Source organism: Scyliorhinus canicula, chromosome 13, assembly GCF_902713615.1.
Source record: "Scyliorhinus canicula chromosome 13, sScyCan1.1, whole genome shotgun sequence".
Lineage (NCBI taxonomy): Eukaryota > Metazoa > Chordata > Chondrichthyes > Carcharhiniformes > Scyliorhinidae > Scyliorhinus > Scyliorhinus canicula.
Window position 1 is genome coordinate 156,800,763 of NC_052158.1, and position 17,916 is coordinate 156,818,678.

The 17,916-nt window shown below is 55.0% G+C and overlaps 1 protein-coding gene across 1 annotated transcript; it reads right to left on the reverse strand.

Moving 5' to 3' along the window:
- Positions 1–245: 245 nt before the first annotated feature.
- Positions 246–13,787, reverse strand: LOC119976284 (transmembrane protein 212-like). Its single transcript, XM_038816699.1, has 4 exons — positions 13,605–13,787; positions 9,703–9,762; positions 6,557–6,877; positions 246–412 (listed from the first exon to the last, which is right to left on the reverse strand). The coding sequence occupies exons 1-4, from the start codon at positions 13,761–13,763 to the stop codon at positions 392–394; spliced, it is 561 nt and encodes a 186-aa protein (XP_038672627.1). The 5' UTR covers positions 13,764–13,787; the 3' UTR covers positions 246–391.
- Positions 13,788–17,916: the final 4,129 nt, after the last annotated feature.

The following is a 17,916-nucleotide window of genomic DNA, read 5'->3' on the forward strand; positions in this document are numbered from 1 at the left end:
AGAGGTGAGGGGGGGGGGTGAGGGGGGAGGATGGGAGTGATTTGGGGGGGAGGGTATCCCCTGGTGGTCTGGAGCCAACATTTATCACTTAATCAACATCTCTGAAACAGACCATTTGGTCATTATCACGTCGCTGTTTGTGGAGTCTTGCTGTGCACAAATCGGTTGTTTACAGCAGTGACCACACATCGAAAAGCACTTAGGTTAGATGTCAAATGTTTTTGAATGCCCGGTGATTGCGAAGGTCACATTGGAAATGCCAGTCTTTATTGTGTGTACAGAGTTATAAGGGGCAAATCCCTCTCTGTCAATTACAAGTCCCTGTTTTCGATCGCAATCCTTCAGCAACTCATTGCGAGGCGGGAATCCAGGAAGACAGGATGAGGAAAGCTTACCACCTCCAGCGCTGACCCTGCAGAGAAGGAAATAAAGAATTGAGTGGATTCATTCCTGCATTGGCTCAGTGAGTTTATACCCAGAGTGACTATACCACAGCACGCCAAGCTGCAGAGGAGTTTGATAGTCACGGCTGGCATGTTATAACTATTTTTGATGGTATGTGGGGAGTATAGAGGTCAGTACTGCAGCGGGTCCTGACTGTTAAACAGTGACAGTGAGGCAGTCTGTGTGTGACCAGCAGCTGAATCAGACAGCCAGCTGTGCCCCAAATGTAAAAGAAACTTACCTGTGAGTTAGAGGGTGTGGGTTTAAAACCGAACTGCAGGAACATCAGCGCACAATCCAGGCTTGCATTCACTCCTGCATTGCCAGAGGGTCTGCACTGCCAGAGGAGCTGCACTGCCAGAGGAGCTACACTGTCAGAGGGTCTGCACTGTCAGAGGGTCTGCACTGTCAGACTTGCTGCACTGTCAGAGGGTCTGCACTGTCAGAGTTGCTGCACTGTCAGAGGGTCTGCACTGTCAGAGTTGCTGCACTGTCAGAGGGTCTGCACTGCCAGAGGGTCTGCACTGTTAGAGTTGCTGCACTGCCAGAGGGTCTGCACTGTCAGAGGGTCTGCACTGTCAGAGTTGCTGCACTGCCAGAGGGTCTACACTGTCAGAGATACTTCACTGCAAAAGGAGCTGCACTGTCAGAGGGATTGCTCTGTCCGGGAGCTGCACTGCCAGAGGGTATGCACTGTCAGAGGGTCTGCACTGTCAGGGATGCTTCACTGTTTGGGATGCTGCACTGTCAGAGGGTCTGCACTGTCAGAGGGTCTGCACTGTCAGAGTTGCTGCACTGCCAGAGGGTCTACACTGTCAGAGATACTTCACTGCCAAAGGAGCTGCACTGTCAGAGGGATTGCTCTGTCCGGGAGCTGTACTGCCAGAGGTGCTGCACTGTCGATGATGCTGCACCGCCAGAGGGCCTGCACTGTCAGAGACGCTGCATTGTCAGAGAAGCTACCAGAGGTGCTGCACTGCCAGAGGTTCTGCACTGTCAAAGGAGCTGCACTGCCAAAGGAGCTGCATTGCCGGAGTTGCTACATTGCCGGAGTTGCTACACTGCCAGAGGAGCTGCATTGCCGGAGTTGCTACATTGCCGGAGTTGCTACATTGCCGGAGTTGCTACATTGCCAGAGGAGCTACACTGCCAGAGGAGCTGCATTGCCGGAGTTGCTACATTGCCAGAGGAGCTACACTGCCAGAGGAGCTGCATTGCCGGAGTTGCTACATTGCCGGAGTTGCTACACTGCCAGAGGAGCTACACTGCCAGAGGAGCAGCATTGCCGGAGTTGCTACACTGCCAGAGGAGCTACACTGCCAGAGGAGCAGCATTGCCGGAGTTGCTACATTGCCAGAGGAGCTACACTGCCAGAGGAGCTGCATTGCCGGAGTTGCTACATTGCCGGAGTTGCTACATTGCCAGAGGAGCTACACTGCCAGAGGAGCTGCATTGCCGGAGTTGCTACATTGCCGGAGTTGCTACATTGCCAGAGGAGCTACATTGCCGGAGTTGTTACATTGCCGGAGTTGCTACATTGCCGGAGTTGCTACATTGCCAGAGGAGCTACACTGCCAGAGGAGCTGCATTGCCGGAGTTGCTACATTGCCAGAGGAGCTACACTGCCAGAGGAGCTACACTGCCAGAGGAGCTGCATTGCCGGAGTTGCTACATTGCCGGAGTTGCTACATTGCCGGAGTTGCTACATTGCCAGAGGAGCTACACTGCCAGAGGAGCTGCATTGCCAGAGGAGCTACACTGCCGGAGTTGCTGCATTGCCGGAGTTGCTACATTGCCGGAGTTGCTACATTGTCAGAGGAGCTGCATTGCCAGAGGAGCTGCACTGCCAGAGGAGCTGCATTGTCAGAGGAGCTGCATTGTCAGAGGAGCTGCACTGCCAGAGGAGCTGCATTGCCAGAGGAGCTGCACTGCCAGAGGAGCTGCATTGCCAGAGGAGCTGCACTGCCAGAGGAGCTGCATTGCCAGAGGAGCTGCATTGCCAGAGGAGCTGCACTGCCAGAGGAGCTGCATTGTCAGAGGAGCTGTCTTTTTAATGTTACATTAAGCCGAATCCTATCCATCCTCACAGGTGGGTGTAAATGAGGCTCCAACATTATATTGAAGAACGGGAATTATTTCCGATGTCCTGGCCTTTAACCTTCAACGAACTCCCCAAAAACCAAACAGAACAAAATTCCCCGTCCTCGCTCCCAGCGGTGGCGGGGCAGTCTCACGGTGAGGAATCCTGGAAACATTCTGGTTATTATTATGTTGCATTTTGTGGAATCTGGATGTGTGTCAGCATGCTGGCCTGGTTCTATAGTCAAGCAGTGACCACACTCCACAAAACTACTTCATCGGCTGTAAAGCATTTTGGGACATCCTGGGGTGTGAAAGGTGCTATAGAAATGTCAGATTTGTTGCTGTCTTTCGCCGTACAGCAGCTTCCTGGTTGCAACTGGGATCATGTTGCGGGATCTGTAGCTACCCTCCACACACAAAACTGGGGACATGGGGGTGTGGGTGGGGAGGAAGTGCGTGGGGGGCGGGGGGGGAGCATGTACATCTTCACACACCCACCTTACAGCACCATCTCACCCCTTAGTGGGAGAAGGTGTTGTGGAGCAATTCGACTGCAGGAGCATCGTAGTCTGGTCCTGTCCGCCGGGAGTCTCTCACACTCTGACCCAGATCAGAATGAAATCCCTCTGGAGTGGTGAGCTCCAATATCAGTGACTTTGATTGGGGACAGGGTGTCTGTGTGTGTGTGTGTATGTGTGGAGTGGGGGGGGGGGGGGGGGGGGGGGGATTGTTCAATGTATTTGAACAATACTGAAAGCAGTATTGTGTATATTCGTTAAAACACTCTGTTACACACAGTGAGGGCCTGTTACTTAATATCATTGAAGTACACACACTAAATGCCACATCTGTTTGAACTGAAAGTTTTGACAAGTTCCCATCTTTCCTGCATTCATCTGACTTTCTCTCTCAGATTCCAATTTGTTTCAGATACATTCCCTGTGTTGTGATCTTCATTTCCCCTTTGAAGTCGCTGTGCAAGTTCGTGCCACATTCCAGTTCAAAGGCTCCTTGTGTAACTGCCTGCCTCTCTCCACTTCTGGACTTTTTTGATGGTAAAAGCCTCGGAACGTGGGAACAGGAGGAGGCCATTCAGCCCCTTGAAACGATTCCAGCATCCGATCGGATGGTGACTGCTCTGCAACTCATATCCGTTAATATCCTTACTCGCTAAAAATCTATCAATCTCTGTTTTGAAATATTTAATTTAGGCCCCTCCCACCGCAACCTCAATGTTTTTTTGCAGAGAGAGTGCCAGATTCCCAGATTCCACCGCCCTTTGTGTGAAAAAGCCTTTCTGGGCATCAGTGCACAAAGAACAAAGCCAAGAACAGCACAGGAACAGGCCCTTCGGCCGTCCAAGCCTGCGCCGACCATGCTGCCCGTCTAAACTAAAAGCTTCTACACAAATGAGTTTATTCTGGATTATCACACCTCCCCTGTCCCCATTGCATTAAATATAAAACATACAGAAGGAGGCCATTCGGCCCATCAAGTCTGCACCGACTCATGATAAGCCCTCATTTCCACCCTATCCCCGTAACCCAATAACCCCTCCTAACCTTTTTGGACACAGGGCAATTTATCATGGCCAATCCACCTAACCTGCACATCTTTGGACTGTGGGAGGAAACCGGAGCACCCGGAGGAAACCCACGCACACAGGGGGAGGACGTGCAGACTCCGCACCAAACCCTGCACCAGACCCCAACACCTGTATTGTCCTCTCTGTGCACACCCCTGCCCCCAGCTACGGACCCCCCCCCCCCCCAACCCACCCCGTGTATCTCACCTCAATGTGTCTCACCATGTCCTTTATGTGACCCCGAGCAAACGTCAGCCCATAACAGGAGAGCGGGAGAAGACTGGCGGCAGCATCCCAGACCTCTCAGCTCTCACCTTCGCAAAGAAGAAGGCGAGGGGAATTATCCGGGAAGGTACTGGAGAGAGCGACCTCCAATGGGATTATCCGGAGAGGTACAGGAGAGGGTGATCTCCAATGGGATTATCCGGGGCGGTACAGGAGAGGGCTATCTCTGATGGGATTATCCCGGGATAGTGTTGGAGAGGATGATCTCCGATGGGATTATCCGGGAAGGTGCAGGAGAAGAATATCTCCAATGGGATTATCCGGGATGGTGCAGGACAGGACTATCCCCAATGGGATTATCCGGGAAGGTGGAGAAGAGGATGATCTCCGATGGGATTATCCGGGAAGGTGCAGGAGAAGAATATCTCCAATGGGATTATCCGGGAAGGTGCAGGAGAGGATGATCTCCAATGGGATTATCCGGGAAGGTGCAGGAGGAGAATATTTCCAATGGGATTATCCGGGAAGGTGCAGGAGAAGAATATCTCCAATGGGATTATCCGGGAAGGTGCAGGAGAAGAATATCTCCAATGGGATTATCCGGGATGGTGTTGGAGAGGACTATCTCTGATGGGATTATCCGGGGAGGTGGAGAAGAGGACTATCTCCGAGGCGGAGGTCGGCATGCGACAACCAAGTGAGTCCCTAATGCAAAGTGCGCCACCCCTCTCCCCCAGCTTACTCCTTTCTGAGACCTCACCTTGTGTCTTGTCTATTGTCTTCCAGGATCACCATCAGACCAGGTCGGCCTGTCGGGGGTACCTCACCCCCAGCCACAAACCCAACACACCCCAGAGGCACAGTTCGGGAAATACACTGATTTCTCAGCACTGCATTTACCTGCACCGTCCACAATCACAGAGACTATCACCTCAATGGGGCGATCGTTCTATCCTCACCATCTGTCCCTATCAACAGGAGTATCGGAGGCTGCCACAAGCCGGGTCAGTGATAGGCTCTGCGGCCCCTGTCCTGCCTCCCCAGTGGGGTCCACTGGGTGGGCACTGGCCACTGGCAGTGTGGCCCTGGTGGTGCGGGGGAGATGGTCACCGTGTGCCACCAATCACCTCCATCATTAGAGGCCTGTGTGTGGGCAGGTCTTACAGGTGAGGGTGAGGCAGGGATGAGTGCGTCTGCTGGGAGCGTGGCTACAGTGTGATGTGGGTCCTGGATGTAACACCCTGACCTGGGGCAGGATGGATGGGATCAGGGGTGCGGTGGGCAGGCAGGGCTTGGAGACAGCTGGGTGGTCCTGCGGGGTGGTCTGGTTGATAGTGTGACTGGTGATTCCTCTGCCCTGAGAGGGGCAGTGTGTCAGGGAGGGTGCCAATGGGGTGAGCTCTGCTATTCCCCTCTTCCCCTGCAGTGGGGCCGAGTTACTGGTGAGTGGACTGAGGAGTGGCAGCACCTGGTGGGCTGGCGACGGAGCTTGGCCACGCCCATCCCGGTGATGGCTCAGCCGGGGTCTGAGGTTTCCAGAGGGGCGGCCTGGGTGGGCTCCTAAATGACCAGAGGCAATGACAGGAGACAGCGAGCAGTCAGCAGAGTGAGGAGCCAGGGGACAGTAACATGTACCAAATGGGGTGGGTTTGAAACAAGACCTGCGGCAATGGCAGCCTGAGCCAGCCCACCCCGATCCCGAGGGAGAAAGTTTTACACAGTTTTTAAAACGTTGCTGACCTTCTCCCTCCCCCTCAGCAGCCATGGCGCCCGTTGGTAAATACCTGGCGTAAATCGCGCCCACGTGACTCCCGCCTGAGAGGGCGGAGCATCTCAGAGGCCCGGAGCACACAGGGCCGAATGGCTAGTCACATTGAAATGAATTCATTGCCCATCCCCAATTGTCCTTGGGGAAGGTGGTGGTGAGCTGCCTTGTTTAACCGCTGACTGTGGTGTGGGTGCACCCACAGTGCAGAGCTGGTTATTGTTACACTGCTGTTGATGGGGGATTGCGGTGCATCAATGTCCATTCCTGCATTACAACTGACTGCATTCCATTGGCCGTCAAACACTTTGAGACGTCCTGAGGTTGTGACAGGTGCTATATAAATGGAGGTTCCTTCTGTCCCTCCCTATGTTTCGTGCACAGAGTCCCTGAAACTGATCTCCTCAATCTACTTCATCCCGCCTTCGCTGAAGGAGAAAGATGGCAATACTTACGGTGAGCGTTCCTGTTGCGTTGAATCTCATGGTGAGTCGGATGCAGAAATGCAGAGACAGGGAGAAGATGACAGCGCTCAGCAGCAGACTGGTGAGTTGAAGGACCAGGTGGTAATATTCGTAAAGCGGGGGGTCCAGGCAGACGGTGGGGGAGCTGTAACCATACGGAAATTGGACAGCGAATCCCAGGTAGCCTGTGCCTGAAATTCCCGCAAAGGAGTAGTAGCAGAGTGGACCAATCAGGATGGCAGCCAGCGCAATGACGAATTGTAGGGGTGAGACGATGAGATTGACGATGGCCAAGGGAAACCCAAATACTCTCTGTGAACAGAAATGGGAGCAACCTCCATCAATCACACCGAGACACTCAACCTCCATCAATCACACCGAGACACTCAACCGGGCAACTTCCCCACTCCCCCTACACCCTCACCCCCAACACCCCCCCACACCCCCTACACCCTCACCCCCAACACCTCCCCACTCCCCCTACACCCTCACCCCCACCCCAACACATCCCCACTCCCCCTACACCCTCACCCCCAACACCTCCCCGCACCCCCTACACCCTCACCCCCACCTCCAACACCTCCCCACTCCCCCTACACCCTCACCCCCAACACATCCCCACTCCCCCTACACCCTCACCCCCACCCCCAACACCTCCCCACTCCCCCTACACCCTCACCCCCACCCCCAACACCCCCCACACCCCCTACACCCTCACCCCCATCCCCAACACATCCCCTACACCCTCACCCCCATCCCCAACACCCCCCCCACTCCCTCTACACCCTCACCCCCATCCCCAACACCTCCCCACTCCCCCTACACCCTCACCCCCATCCCCAACACCTCCCACACCCCCTACACCCTCACCCCCATCCCCAACACCTCCCCACTCCCCCTACACCCTCACCCCCATCCCCAACACCTCCCCACACACCCTCACCCCCACCCCCAACACCTCCCCACTCCCCCTACACCCTCACCCCACCCCCAACACCCCCCCACACCCCCTACACCCTCACCCCCATCCCCAACACCTCCCCACTCCCCCTACACCCTCACCCCCACCCCCAACACCTCCCCACACCCCCTACACCCTCACCCTCACCCCCAACACCTCCCCACTCCCCCTACACCCTCACCCCCAACACCCCCCACACCCCCTACACCCTCACCCCCACCCCAACACCTCCCCATCCCCCTACACCCTCACCCCACACCCCCCCCCACCCCTACACCCTCACCCCACCCCCAACACATCCCCACTCCCCCTACACCCTCACCCCATCCCCAACACCTCCCCACTTCCCCCTACACCCTCACCCCCACCCCCACACACATCCCCACTCCCCCTACACCCTCACCCCCATCCCCAACACTCCCCACTCCCCATACACCCTCACCCCCACCCCCAACACATCCCCACTCCCCTACACCCTCACCCCCCACCCCCAAACCCATCCACACACCCTCCCCACTCCCCCTACACCCTCACCCAACCCCCACACCTCCCCACACCCCCTACACCCGCACCCCACCCCCAACAAATCCACACACCCTCCCCACTCTCCCTACACCCTCACACCCACCCCCAACACATCCCCACTCCCCTACGCCCTCACCCCCACCCCCAACATCTCCCCACTCCCCCTACACCCTCACCCCCACCCCCAACACATCCACACATGCCCTACACCCTCACCCCACCCCCAACACATCCCCACACCCCCTACACCCTCACCCCCAACCCAACACATCCCACTCCCCCTACACCCTCACCCCCACCCCAACACATCCCCACTCCTCCTACACCCTCACCCCCACCCCCAACACCTCCCCACTCCCCCTACACCCTCACCCCCACCCCCAACACATCCCCACTCCTCCTACACCCTCACCCCCACCCCCAACACCTCCCCACTCCCCCTACACCCTCACCCCCACCCCCAACACATCCCCACACGCCCTACACCCTCACCCCCACCCCCAACACATCCAGCACCCCCTCCTCACTCCCCCTACACCCTCACCCCCACCTCCAACACATCCACACACCCTCCCCACTCCCCCTACACCCTCCCCCCAGCTCTTCACCCCCACTCCTGACACATCCACACCCCCTCCTCACTCCCCCTACACCCTCACCCCCACCTCCAACACATCCATACCCCCTCCCCACTCCCCCTACACCCTCACCCCCACCCCCAACACATCCACACACCCTCCCCACTCCCCCTACACCCTCACCCCCACCCCCAACACATCCACACACCCTCCTCACTCCCCTACACCCTCACCCCCACCTCCTCAGCCCCACGCTGACACATCCACACCCCCTCCCACTCCCCCTACACCCTCACCCCCACCTCCTCACCCCCACCCCCGACACATCCACACCCCCTCCTCTCTCCCCCTACACCCTCACCGCAGAAACCCAACTCCTATCCCCTCCCACCTTCTCACCCCCACCCCCTCCCACAGCCCCAGCCCCACCACACATACACACAACCTCCCACCCCCTCATCCCACCCCCTCATCCTCACTACACATTCACACCCTATCCAGTATCCTCACCCCGTTCCCCCGCCTTCATTATACACCTGCACCCTCACCACCTCCTCATTCCCCTCATCCCACATCCACATGCCCAGCACCTTGTCCCACCTCCTCGTGACCTCCCCCCCACTCACTCCCCATTCCAATCCCTCCCCATTCCATATTTCCCCAATCCCTCCTCAAACCCTCCCCCTCCCACTTCTCCCCATCCCTCCTCAACCCCCACTCTCCAGTGCTTCCCAATTCCCCTTCGCAGTCCCCTCCCACTGCCCCCTCCCCACCCCTCTCCAATTTCCCTTCACTCCTCACTCACCCCACTCTGTCTCCTCAGCACCTCCCCTTTTCCCCAAACTCTCCCCCATTCCCACCTCCCTGACCTCCACTGGCATTCCCTCAACTCCTCAGCCATTCAGCCAAACACGTCCCCTCTTCCATTGTGTCTGTGCTGGATGCTTGAGACCCCCTCACCAGGGAAGCATTCATGCTGTTTCTCCATAGAATGCTTCCTGGAATTGTTGGTGTGGGGACCAATCCTGCGGCACGTGGGAGAAAAGTAACATGAACGAACTGATCATAATTACCAGAAATAGCAAATCGGGGTCTCTCTCCTCGAGCACCAGCAGCAACCCCACAATTAGCGCCTGTTAAGGAGAAGGAAATAACATTAAGACAATCCATTGTGCGATATGTATGACAGTTGAAGACTGTCAGAGGATTTAGATCATCTGGAGACTTGGGCGGAGAGATGGCAGATGGAGTTTAATCCGGACAAATGTGAGGTAATGCATTTTGGAAGGTCTAATGCAAGTAGGGAATATACAACGAATGGTAGAACCCTCAAGAGTATTGACAGTCAGAGAGATCCAGGTGTACAGGTCCACAGGTCACTGAAAGGGGCAACACAGGTGGAGAAGGTAGTCAAGAAGGCATACGGCATGCTTGCCTTCATTGGCCAGGGCATTGAGTATAAGAATTGGCAAGTCATGTTGCAGATGTATAGAATCTTAGTTAGGCCACACTTGGAGTATAGTGTTCAATTCTGGTCACCACACTACCAGAAGGATGTGGAGACTTTAGAGAGGATGCAGAAGAGATTTTCCAGGATTCTGCCTGGTATGGAGGGCATTAGCTATGAGGAGCGGTTGAATAAACTTGGTTTGTTCTCACTGGAACGACGGAGGTTGAGGGGTGACCTGATAGAAGTCTACCGAATTATGAGTGGCATAGACAGAGTGGATAGTCAGATACCTTTTCCCAAGGTAGAGGGGTAAATGACTGGGGGGCATAGGTTTAAGGTGCGAGGGGCAAGGTATGGAGGAGATGTACGAGGCAAGTTTTTTACACAGAGGGTAGTGGGTGCCTGGAACTCGCTGCCGGAGGAGGTGGTGGAAGCAGGGACGATAGTGACGTTTAAGGGGCATCTTGACAAATACATGAATAGGATGGGAATAGAGAGATACGGACCACGGAAGTGTAGAAGATTTTAGTTTAGACGGGCAACATGGTTGGCGCAGGTTTGGAGGGCCGAAGGGCCTGTTCCTGTGCTGTACTTTTCTTTGTTCTTTGTTGATATCTCAATGTCAGTGGAAAATGGAAAATGCCCAAATATGTCCTGTCCACGAAAACCAGGATAAATCCAACCTGACCGATTACCACCCTATCAACCTATTCTCAATAATCAGTAAAGTGATGGGAGGGGTCATTAACAGTGCTATCCATAGGCACTCACTCAGCAACAACCTGCTCACTGAGCTTAGTACAGCCTTGGTTCAAACATGAACAACAGAACAGAGCTCCAGGTGTGAGGTGAGCATGGCTGCCCTCGACATCAAGGCCGCATTTGAGGATCTTGCTGCATTTGGACATGGACGGCTTCAGTATCTGAGGAATCACGAATGATGCTGAACATTGCGCAGTCATCAGGGAACATCCCCAACTCTGACCCTATGATGGGAGGGAGGTCATTGATGAAGCAGCTGAAGACGGTTGGGCCTCGGAGACTACCCTGAGGAACTCCTGCAGTGATGTCCTGGAGCTGAGATGATTGACCTCCGACCACCATAACCATTTCCTTTGTGCCAGGTATGATTCTAACCAGCTGAGAGATTTCCCCTGATTTCCATTGACTCCAGTTTCACTTGGGTTTCTTGTTCCATATTTGATCAAATGCTGCCTTGATCCACGTTTACACAAAAGCTATACTGAAAGCTGGAGTTGAGTAACCCAGGTGGGTACCAAACAGAGCATCTGTGAACAGGTTATTGCTGAGTAAGTGTTGCAGGTACAACAATGTTCTCCCCAGTGTCAGGCCAATATTTATCCTTCAGCGAACATTGCTTAACAATAAAATGAATCTCCTACCTGCTACCTTCTTTTTTTTAAATCTCCAATCAAGCAAAACCCATATCTGGTCAGAACCCAAGTTTCAATACAGCTATCAACCACAGGGATACTTGTTGGATAGAAATGACTTGGAGAGAGAGATCCTTCAGGAAAGAGCCTGCAGATTCGTGCCTGTGTCAAACCACTGTTTAGCTTGACAGCTTTTTCCAGAAGCTGCCTGTTCACAGGCAAAACTAAGCTGATTGGCGCAGAACCCTGAGTGATTCAGCCCCGTGCTCCTCCCAATAATTACACCCAATAATATCCCGCTCAAATCCCATGACCGGATTACTTAAGTTTAAACATGTCTCTGATTATCTGCACCCCAGAAATCATAACAAAAATCCATTAGGATTGTCCTTTTACACATGGTTTGAAATAAGGATGAACACATTTTTATGACACCTTAATTACCCCTTCTGTAACCACAGTGTCTGCCTGTCTTTTAAACCAGGATTTGTAAAATCCCTACTGCAATGGATACATACACTTAGTAACCCAGGTGTTTAACCATTACTGCCCCTGGTGCATATACTACAATATATATCTGGAATTATACATTTATCACAACCTGTAACGTTTAATGAAACAGGTACAATTGTGCAGTGATTATGTTACTGGACTGGATAATCTAAAGAACACGGGCGAGATTCTCCTTTCCGACGCCAGCGGGAAAACCGGCGCGAACCACTCTGGCGTCACCAGCCCCCGAAAGTGCGGAATTCTCCGTATTTCTGGGGGCTGGGTGTACGCCGGAGGGGTTGGGGCCGTGCCAGCCAGCGCCGAAGGGACTGCGCGAGTTAGCGCGTGCGCCAAAGGCCCGGTGTTATCTCGCGCATGCGCAGAACGGCTGGCGTGTTCAGCATATGCGCGGGGGGTTCTCTTCTCTGCTTCGGCCATGGCGGAGACTTACAGAGACAGGCAACGGAAGGAAGGAGTGCCCCCACGGCACAGGCCCGCCGCCAGGCCACTGTGCAGACCCCCCGGGGTCGAATCCCCTTGCGCCCCCCCCCCCCCGGCCCCCCGAGGATCGCCCCAGCCAACTTACCTGCCAAGTCCCGCCGTGTGAGACCATGCCTAACCCACGCCGGCAGGACTAGCCAGAAACGGACGGCCGCTCGACCCATCGGGGCCAGAGAATTGCCGGGGGGGGGGGGGCGCTGTCAACGGCCCCCGACTGGCATGGCGTGATTCCCCCCCCCCCTGAAAACCGGCGTCGAGAATAAGGCAGCCGGCGATGGGGCGAGATTTGCGCCCCCCCCCCCCGGGGATTCTCCGACCCGGCGGTGGGTTGGGGAATTCTGCTGCATGAGTTCAAATCTCACTCTGATATACTGAAAATTTAAAACCAATTTGTAAAAATCCTGAAAATTAAAGGCTGACGTCAGGAAAAATAACTGTTGGATTGTCGTAAAACCCACCTGGCTCATTCGTGTCTCTTCAGGGAAGAAAAGCTGTCATTCTTACCAAGCCTGGGCCTGTCTCTGACTCCTGTCTGACACCAATGTGATTAACTGTGAACTGTCCAATAGAACAGAGCTGGAGGAGGCCATTTGGCCCATCCAGACTGCTTCGCTTTTCAAATAAACCATGACTGATCTGTATCTCGGATCAATCTCTCTGGGCAGGATTTTCCAATTGCTCCCGCCAGTAGCGACCCCCCCCCACCACCGGTTCCCCAGCGGCTGAGGGCCAACGTGAACACCAGGAACCCCGTTGACAGTGTTGGGGGTCGGGTGTTCTCCCCGCCTGACAATGCCTGCTCATCTCTGCCTCCGCAAACGCACAACATCCTTCCCCAATTATAATCCATTACTCTCCGCGAACTCTCTTTCTCCCCCCCCCCCCCTGGAATCCACAAGGTTTAAAGGGGAGAGGGCTGGGTCAGAATATCAGCCGCTGAAACTGGGTCAACATCCTGGAACTGCCTCCCTAACAGCACGGTGGGTGTACCTACACCACGCGGACCGCGGCGGTTCAAGAAGGCGGCTCCCCACCACCTTCTCAAGAGCAACTAGGGATGGGGCAGTAAATGCTGGCCGAGCCAGTCGTACACACACACACACACCAATACCGAATACAGATTATTTAATTCCCCTACCACAGCCCCATTCCAGATGGGACAAGCGATCTTGGCACTCCACCCTGCAAACCAGGGCTTGTAGGAAAAAACTGGGAAGAAAGTGATGACTCCCAAGAAAATGGAGATGATTCCAAAGGCGAGGAGCGTCCTTCCGATGTGCAGGTCTGAACGTTTCATCTCTCTTCCTCTCTCCCCTCTGAGTGAAGTGAATAATATCTCCTGTTTTGTTGCAGTTCCTAACTGCCTGCACCATGGTGATAATCAGCAGGAAGCCAAGTCCTCACCACTCACTGCAGCACAGTAATTATCCCAATAACAAGAGCAGAATAGAATGTCATGCGGCATTCACAGCGAAGTTACGCCGGGGAGTTTAACACCGTGACACGCAAGGGGGGCATTGGGACAGGTGGCCATAAGATTTGTCAAAGAGGTAAGTCTGACGGAATGTGGAGAGAGGGAGGGGTGGAGAGGTTTAGGGAGGGAATTCCTGATCTTAGGACCCAGGCAGTTGAAGGCACGGCCGCCAGTGCAGCAGCGACGGGAATCTCTGATCAGCAACAGGCCCAAACTGGGGGAGAGCAGAGATCTCGGAGGGCTGTGGGGTTGGAGGTGATAAAAGAGATAGGGTGGGGTGAGGACTGAGGGCAGGTGGGGGGGTGGGGGGGGGGTGGAGTGGGTAATGGGGGCAGGAGGTGGATCTCATGAACGAGATGAGTTGGGAGAGGGCGTTGGGGGAGATATGAACCCAGGTGGAAGGCAGAAAGGTGGAGAGGGCTGGAGAGGAAATTCCACTTGATGGGCGAGTGGAAAATGAAGGAAGTGGGCAGGGTAACTGGCCAGGTTATCATTCGTTCATGGGGCGTGCCAGCATTTATTGCCCATCCCTAATTGCCCTTGAGGGAGAAGTTAAGAGTCAGCCACGTTGCTGTGGGTCTGGAGTCACGTGTAGGCCAGACCGGGTAAGGACGGCAGATTTCCTTCCCCAGAGGACGTTAGGCCAGTTGGGTTTTATGGTCATCATTAGACTTTTACCAGATTTTTTTTACTGAATTCAAATTTCGCCAGGAATCTGAACCCTGGACCCGGAACATTACTCTGGGTATCTGCTTTACCAGCCCGGTGAAAATACCACCACAGCAACGCACGCAGAGGTCAGGAGAAAGAGGGCGGAGTCTATCTGGATAGAATCAGCACCAGCTTGAAGGACTGAATGTCCTCTTCGGTGCTGCGAATTTCTAGAATGTTCCAAAATGTTAAGCAATCCTTCTGAGAGCAGACTTTTATTTCTAAATCCACCGCACTGCTGCTCCTGGAGTAGACAGCAGGTGGCGATGCAGCGGGGAGCACGTCAATGTCATCTGCCCGATCCCAGATAAAGTTCCCAACATTCCCAGAATCCCAGGCTTGCACACTCAGCCGTTCTGTCCCTGGTCACTGGCACATCGCTGTGGCAGATTTACTCACACACTGCCCTCCCGACATTCAAAGGGATTTGAATTCACCAGCAGGTGTCACTTGGAGCCTTTGCCCAGATTGACTCAGTACCTAACAATCCTGGATCAGAATGCCGTGAATTCAAATCCCACTTCCCCGGATCTCTTCACAAAATCCCGGCTCACACACCCACTTCAATTCTGAGGGAGTACGGCACTGTCAGAGGGTCAGTACTGAGGGAGTGCCGCACTGTCAGAGGGTTAGTACTGAGGGAGTGCTGCACTGTCAGAGGGTCAGTACTGAGGGAGTGCCGCACTGTCAGAGGGTCAGTACTGAGGGAGTGCTGCACTGTCAGAGGGTCAGTACTGAGGGAGTGCTGCACTGTCTGAGGGTCAGTACTGAGGGAGTGCTGCACTGTCAGAGGGTCAGTACTGAGGGAGTGCTGCACTGTCAGAGGGTCAGTACTGAGGGAGTGCTGCACTGTCAGAGGGTCAGTACTGAGGGAGTGACGCACTGTCAGAGGGTCAGTACTGAGGGAGTGCTGCACTGTCAGAGGGTCAGTACTGAGGGAGTGCCGCACTGTCAGAGGGTCAGTACTGAGGGAGTGCTGCACTGTCAGAGGGTCAGTACTGAGGGAGTACCGCACTGTCAGAGGGTCAGTACTGAGGGAGTGCTGCACTGTCAGAGGGTCAGTACTGAGGGAGTGCAGCACTGTCAGAAGTTCATTACTCAGGGAGTGCCGCACTGTCAGAGGGTCAGTACTGAGGGAGTGCCGCACTGTCAGAGGGTCATTACTGAGGGAGTGCCGCACTGTCAGAGGGTCAGTACTGAGGGAGTGCTGCACTGTCAGAGGGTCAGTACTGAGGGAGTGCAGCACTGTCAGAGGGTCAGTACTGAGGGAGTGCCGCACTGTCAGAGGGTCAGTACTGAGGGAGTGCTGCACTGTGAGACGGTCAGTACTGAGGGAGTGCCGCACTGTCAGAGGGTCAGTACTGAGGGAGTGCCGCACTGTCAGAGGGTCAGTACTGAGGGAGTGCTGCACTGTCAGAGGGTCAGTACTGAGGGAGTGCCGCACTGTCAGAGGGTCAGTACTGAGGGAGTGCCACACTGTCAGAGGGTCAGTACTGAGGGAGTGCTCCACTGTCAGAGGGTCAGTACTGAGGGAGTGCCGCACTGTCAGAGGGTCAGTACTGAGGGAGTGCTGCACTGTCAGAGGGTCAGTACTGAGGGAGTGCTGCACTGTCTGAGGGTCAGTACTGAGGGAGTGCTGCACTGTCAGAGGGTCAGTACTGAGGGAGTGCTGCACTGTCAGAGGTTCAGTACTGAGGGAGTGCTGCACTGTCAGAGGGTCAGTACTGAGGGAGCGCTGCAGTGTCAGAGGGTCAGTACTGAGGGAGTGCTGCACTGTCAGAGGGTCAGTACTGAGGGAGTACCGCACTGTCAGAGGGTCAGTACTGAGGGAGTGCTGCACTGTCAGAGGGTCAGTACTGAGGGAGTGCCGCACTGTCAGAGCGTCAGTACTGAGGGAGTGCTGCACTGTCAGAGGGTCAGTACTGAGGGAGTACCGCACTGTCAGAGGGTCAGTACTGAGGGAGTGCTGCACTGTCAGAGGGTCAGTACTGAGGGAGTGCAGCACTGTCAGAAGTTCATTACTGAGGGAGTGCCGCACTGTCAGAGGGTCAGTACTGAGGGAGTGCCGCACTGTCAGAGGGTCATTACTGAGGGAGTGCCGCACTGTCAGAGGGTCAGTACTGAGGGAGTGCTGCACTGTCAGAGGGTCAGTACTGAGGGAGTGCAGCACTGTCAGAGGGTCAGTACTGAGGGAGTGCCGCACTGTCAGAGGGACAGTACTGAGGGAATGCCGCACTGTCAGAGGGTCAGTACTGAGGGAGTGCCGCACTGTCAGAGGGTCAGTACTGAGGGAGTGCTGCACTGTGAGACGGTCAGTACTGAGGGAGTGCCGCACTGTCAGAGGGTCAGTACTGAGGGAGTGCCGCACTGTCAGAGGGTCAGTACTGAGGGAGTGCTGCACTGTCAGAGGGTCAGTACTGAGGGAGTGCCGCACTGTCAGAGGGTCAGTACTGAGGGAGTGCCACACTGTCAGAGGGTCAGTACTGAGGGAGTGCCGCACTGTCAGAGGGTCAGTACTGAGGGAGTGCCACACTGTCAGAGGGTCAGTACTGAGGGAGTGCCGCACTGTCAGAGGGTCAGTACTGAGGGAGTGCTGCACTGTCAGAGGGTCAGTACTGAGGGAGTGCCGCACTGTGAGATGGTCAGTACTGAGGGAGTGCCGCACTGTGAGATGGTCAGTACTGAGGGAGTGCCGCAATGTCAGAGGGTCAGTACTGAGGGAGTGCTGCACTGTCAGAGGGTCAGTACTGAGGGAGTGCTGCACTGTCAGAGGGTCAGTACTGAGGGAGTGCCGCACTGTCAGAGGGTCAGTACTGAGGGAGTGCCGCACTGTCAGAGGGTCAGTACTGAGGGAGTGCCGCACTGTCAGAGGGTTAGTATTGAGGGAGTGCTGCATTGTCAGAGGGTCAGTACTGAGGGAATGCTGTGTGAGTGTGTGTGTGTCTGGCTCTTTGTGTGAGTGTGTGTGTGTGTGTCTGGGTCTGTGTGTGAGTGTGAGTGTGTGTGTGTCTGGGTCTGTGTGTGAGTGTGAGTGTGTGTGTGTCTGGGTCTGTGTGTGAGTGTGTGTGTGTGTCTGGATCTGTGTGTGAGTGTGTGTGTGTCTGGGTCTGTGTGTGAGTGTGTGTGTGTGTCTGGGTCTGTGTGCGAGTGTGTGTGTGTCTGGGACTGTGTGTGAGTGTGTGGGTGTCTGGGTCTGTGTGTGAGTGTGTTTGTGTCTGGGTCTGTGTGTGAGTGTGTGTGTGTGTCTGGGTCTGTGTGAGAGTGT

Excerpts from the sequence above, each read along its gene's own strand:
- LOC119976284 (XM_038816699.1), bottom strand. The coding sequence starts at position 13,763 with ATGAAACGTTCAGACCTGCACATCGGAAGGACGCTCCTCGCCTTTGGA. Across the intron at positions 6,878-9,702 it reads ACCCCGATTTGCTATTTCTG|AGAGTATTTGGGTTTCCCTT; the intron begins GTAATTATGATC and ends TTCTGTTCACAG. Across the intron at positions 413-6,556 it reads ACGCAACAGGAACGCTCACC|GGTCAGCGCTGGAGGTGGTA; the intron begins GTAAGTATTGCC and ends CCTTCTCTGCAG.